Consider the following 5,276-nt stretch of genomic DNA (forward strand, 5'->3'; position numbering starts at 1 on the left):
TGGTGTTTCTGTCAGAAATTGCTGGGGAATATGAGCACAGACCCAAATGTCCACAAACAAGCACACGATTGTTTCCTGGTGAACCCTCAATGCTTTGTACAGCTACCCCTTGTGAGGCAGCTATTTAGAAAGGATTAGGAGAAGACATTGAGCCAAATGCTGCCACATCTCTAAGCGGTATGCAGCTGTGTCTATCTGTTTCTCGATCACCAGTGAGTGTTAGTCTGTTCAGTACCTCCACGTGTCGGAGAAAATCCAAATGTTAACTGGGCTAGAGGTGCGGAACGCTATCCAGCCCTATTTGAACTGTTCTTCTTTTATTCCTCTGACGACTACTTGTTACAGTAACTATTCCTTCGTCTGATTATAAGTATGATGATATTGTATGTCGATTCCAAGTCATTCATTCCAAATGAAGCCTGAGATACTTCTGAACCTACCTTCCTAGGCCATTCTTATCACTGTCGCCATTGGACGACCCCAGTGAGCCATTATTCCAGTGTGCTCATGCAAAGACAACTATAATCAGGAAATATATAATAAATAATTGTTTCACACCTCGTTTGGCTGTAGAAGTTAAGTGAAGTCATCATCGTTCATTGTAACACCCTTTCCAATAAATCCACATTTAAGCGATGAGAGAAGTGAGATCTTTTATCTTAGATAAAGTTCCGTCATGATTCCAAGAACCCTGTGCTGAAATGATGTGCTGCTTTGCTCATTGGTTGATTCACTGAGGTAAAAATACACATTTCACTGCTTGACTTGTGCACCTATTTCCAAATCAAATCAAGGCGTTTGCTACAGTACGACCCTGCCGGTGCAACCGGTAACCCCAAATCGGCGATTTTTGAATGGGCCTTTGTTCAAGAACTTAAGTGTTCCAAGACAAATTTGAGGCTTTCGTTCAGATACAGATAAAGAAAAGTATTTGTGGTGATTCGGGAAATAAGTTGCGTCAGAAATTGATACTAGAAAGGTGGGAAGTCATCACTGAGGGCCGGCTGATCAGACGTGTTGAATAAAAGCGACAGTTACGGTGTTGTGGTCACTGTTGAATGGTTCCACTTACAACTAGCTTGTGAAGCGGTTTCATCATGTCATACCCGTTCCTGAGTGGGGGATTTCGGGGAGTCGGGAGCCTGAGTCGGGCAATCCGTTCTAAAGGGATAGCCAAGTGTGTAATTGTGAGTAAGCGATGGGACCACAGGAGAGACAAATAAGCAGTGGGCATTCATCTTTATCGAAAAATACCGATATTTCCAGCTTTTTGCAGTTTGTTCACTCTCCAAAACCGGCTTAGCAATATGACACTGCGTCCGATTTGTCCACTCCACTAGTCTGTACAAATAGATGGGCTGTGGTCAACCTAAATTTTCCAGCAGGCGCAGCTAAATCAGTTGTGATTAACCGACTGACGCAATCAATTGCATACGTTAGAATTTAAGCCTGTCTAAAAAACGATGTGTCTCTAGGCTTAATCTCCAAATTAAAGATGATAACCTTGCAGTATATTACATCAATGTTGATTTTCTTATGGGAAACTAGAGATTTCCTACCGCTTTTCCTGAAACAACACACACTTCACAACGCAGTACAACTAACATCACCTACAGAAAGCCATTTTCCTCCTCTCAAAATTCGTTGCAAAACGCTCTTTTATTATGATCACTTAAACAACATGGCTCATTTTTGTCACTCAAAACATGCACAGGCATTAATACACCAAGTTCCACAAATAGCCTCCAACCAAAGCCGATGTTATGCTACGAAGTAGCATCTTACTCGGTGTGGCAGAGTTATGGGGCACATTCAGTTGTGCTTGTAGTGCATATCGTATGCGTTTTCGATAACTGTTACAGTGGTATAGTTTATATCTGATACGTTTTACTTCACCTTGCAGGCGTCTCACTTTTCGAACTAGATCTTTTATTTTCGAAATTTGTCGCACGGAACGATGGTTCGTCGAGGTAGGTTTCACAGAACTAGTGTGACTTGATGGCCGGCGCAGAACTTTGGCAACTAGGAAAAACGTTCGACTTGGAGATAATAAAACGGAAGCGCGTGGTAGAGCTGCGGATTTTTGCGTGTTGGGTGTTTCAGTTTTGTCACCATCTGCCTCCGATTTATTGCTGGAAGTACTTTTCGCAGATTTCGACGCTATACCGCTTTTAACCCCCATGACATTGTTCCAGTCGCCGGTTTCATGCCTTCCTGGCGGACCAAATAACATGTTACCTGATTCCATTTCATAGTCATATCCCGGGATTGGACCATAAGCATCGGAATGTGGGCCATCAAAAGGCATCTCGGGTCCGTTATTTGGTCCATGCAAGGGATCATACATTGGTTCTTGTATGGGGGGTTCATGCTGAAGAAACAAGGGACCATGAGGCCTTCCTGGATGTCCCATTGTCCAGAATTTATCAGGAAATGCCATTCCACCGAAATTAGGATAACCGATTCCGGCAGGATTTTCAGGCTGATCAGGTCTTCCGGCAACATGTGGTGGAACTTCAAATCTATTGGGAGGGGCAAACATAGGTATATCCTGTGGAAAATTCGGACCATCATGTGAGATGTCATTTTGTATCGGACCACCATGCATGACATCTCTCGGGAAGCCTTTCTTATTCTCTGACATCCGGTTTTTCTTCACTTTCCTTTTCTTCTTTGCTTTTCTTTTGCTTGACTTTCCCTGTTGGGTTGATTTTGTTACAGTGTCATCTGTGAGCAGCTGGGAAAACAAGCCCAAGACCCTGTTGATAGTACTCATTTTTTCATCTTTGACGTCACCGCTTGGCCTGTCTGAAGTATCTTTCTGAATATTCCCGTCGACTTTCTCCAGAGAGACTTTTCCAACCATATTCTGGGAACTGCCGAAAACCTTCTTATCGTTTTCCCTTACAAGTGTTGGCACGAGCAATCGTCGGAATGTATCTTTAAGGGCTTCTGCGGTGGCATTTTTAGGCTCAACGCCATCGCTGCCGATCACTGGTCCATGGAAATCCCGATCTGGCACCTTTCCCACAGCTTCGGGTCCGTTCAAAGATGAGATCGTCATGTCCAAGGGAACATCATGAAAACCTTGAATCCTATCCATGTTATTTGGAAAGGACATAGGCCTGGGAGGCCCCATCATATGCGGAAAACCATTATGCTCATTATTCATTGGATGGAAAACTGGCTTTTGCATAGGTCGCCCATGTCTGCCTCCTCGTATAAAGTTGAATTCAGAAAATACCGGTGCAATGCTGTTTACTTCCACCTCATTGCCACCTGGCTGAACTTCGCTCACTTTTTGCCTCTCCAAGTTACCTTCGGTATGTTTTGGGGACGATGTAGAATATGTACTCCTCTCCATTCCAACTTCTCCAGCCGAAACTCTTTTAATAACAGATTTCATATTCTGTCAGAAATCACAAAAACGATGGGGAAACACTTGTCAGCAAAATGGCCAGTAGTATTTGATACGAGTGAACTTGTTTAACACATCTACTGGTTCTGGGTAACTTTAAAAGAACCAATGATGGGGAACTAATGTTTGGGATATCTAGAAAGAGTACGGAAATCCGACGTTTACCAGTGGCATATAAATTTCATCGACTCTGCAGCTTAAAAGTTCAGCAGACCTGACCCGAGCACAGATTTGTCATAAAGGTCAGAGTCCATAAGATGAGGGTCACGATAAGGCTTGTCACAACCACTATTTGGAGAGAGTTGGGTACTTTGAGATGGTTAGACGTACGGCTAGTGTACTGTGCAGCTAATTTTATCTGTAAGATGGGACTGTGCGAAAGAGCTTTGTGGAAAAGGGCGATATCTAGATGGTGAGTACTTTTTCCTAGTGTTCACCCATATACCCTTTCATCAGCGAATCAACCCGCCCATTCAGCTTAATGAAATTACAAATTGCCACGTACTGTTTCGGTAGGCGAATACTAAAACGCGGGGAACGTTGTTGCCCTTCTGATTATTATTTTTATGAGGCACAAACTTGACGAAAAATTGACAATGCACAGGTCACTCTTATTAGTTCAATCTTCAGCGTCGTTCATTCCAGATCTTTTTCAATGACGAAATTCGGTATAAGGTTTTTCGTGCACCTTGTGAGTGAGAGTACAATGCTTTAACGGTAGCTATCACCTGTTGCATTACGCCTCTTTATAATTGGTGTGACTTTGGGGCCCGCAGTGTGACTGAAATATGCCCACTCCAGTAGCATCGGGCAAATGATTAAAAGTCAACGTTTGCTGAGATGAGGGGTATAAAAAAGGGCTTTGCTTTATGATCGATGATGGCAATATCCTCCACAGTAGACTAACCAGCCTCGGACACCGGTCGCCATTGCTCACACATTCACTCCACATCCTTAAAAGCCACACAGGAGAAGGTAATCACTGATTAAAGTTACTGCAATCTGAATTTGGCTTAAACCGGTTAGCGTGTTTGATCTACCTATAGGGTACCTCTTTTCATAATGAGTGCTAACATACCTTCATCACTAACTCGAGCTAGCGTACGTTTGCTTCAAGGTGAATGGTATTGAGCCAGGGGCTGTTTTGGAGTCTAATTTTTTTTTCTGAGGCCGTTGCAAACTTTTTCAGTTATCTGCGCACAACAGTTTGGCACGCTGCTCCAAAGCACTACTTTCATAGGTTGGGTGTGATCTCAGGTCAGCTTGAGGCCTCCCAATCAATCTATAAAATGCCCTTACTGGTCGCTGTCCGAGACTCTGGTGTGCGCAATTAAATATCAGAAGGGCTATTTATTATTGCCACTCAGTGTCATGAGAACATAAGGAAGTGGGATACCCTAGCATCACAGAGCGGCGATCCACAATTCCCACACATAATGGACTGTTTTCTGTTACGTCACCTGTTAATGTCATTATCATCATCATCAGCAGCAGCATCATCGACAGCATGGTATCAGCGTTGAACGTTGATGCTTCGCTTCCCTAAAAGGCTGGTGCGGCACGGGTTTCTTTTATGTGTGAAATTAATGGTTGTACGTGGGATGGAATGCTTCCAGGGCACCAACACCCAAACAGGAGGACGATTAGGCTCTCATCCAAAGCCTTTAGCACAAAAGCCTGACCATAAGGCAGCGGTGTTTGGTGGGAAGTACAAGTACGTTTCAATTTTTACAGAACAAGCCATCATAGATGTTCCAAACTCTAGCCTGGAAAGCCATGAGTCTGTGTACTTCAGACCTCCAACCAATGACCCACCTGGTATGATGACTCAGAGTGTGTCATACGGAACCCCCCCCCC

General features: G+C 43.7%; 1 protein-coding gene across 1 annotated transcript in view; it reads right to left on the minus strand.

Annotated features, from left to right (window-relative positions):
- Window positions 1-1,635: 1,635 nt before the first annotated feature.
- The window catches only part of T265_00375 (hypothetical protein), a gene marked incomplete at both ends in the record, with an annotated part of 12,727 nt that continues 9,086 nt past the window's right edge, over window positions 1,636-5,276 (minus strand). Inside the window, one exon of the mRNA XM_009164120.1 lies at window positions 1,636-3,409. Within this exon, the coding sequence (XP_009162384.1) occupies window positions 1,718-3,409 (1,692 nt within the window). The remainder of the gene's footprint in view (window positions 3,410-5,276) is intronic.

Source organism: Opisthorchis viverrini, assembly GCF_000715545.1.
Source record: "Opisthorchis viverrini unplaced genomic scaffold opera_v5_3, whole genome shotgun sequence".
In the NCBI taxonomy this organism is placed as follows: domain Eukaryota; kingdom Metazoa; phylum Platyhelminthes; class Trematoda; order Opisthorchiida; family Opisthorchiidae; genus Opisthorchis; species Opisthorchis viverrini.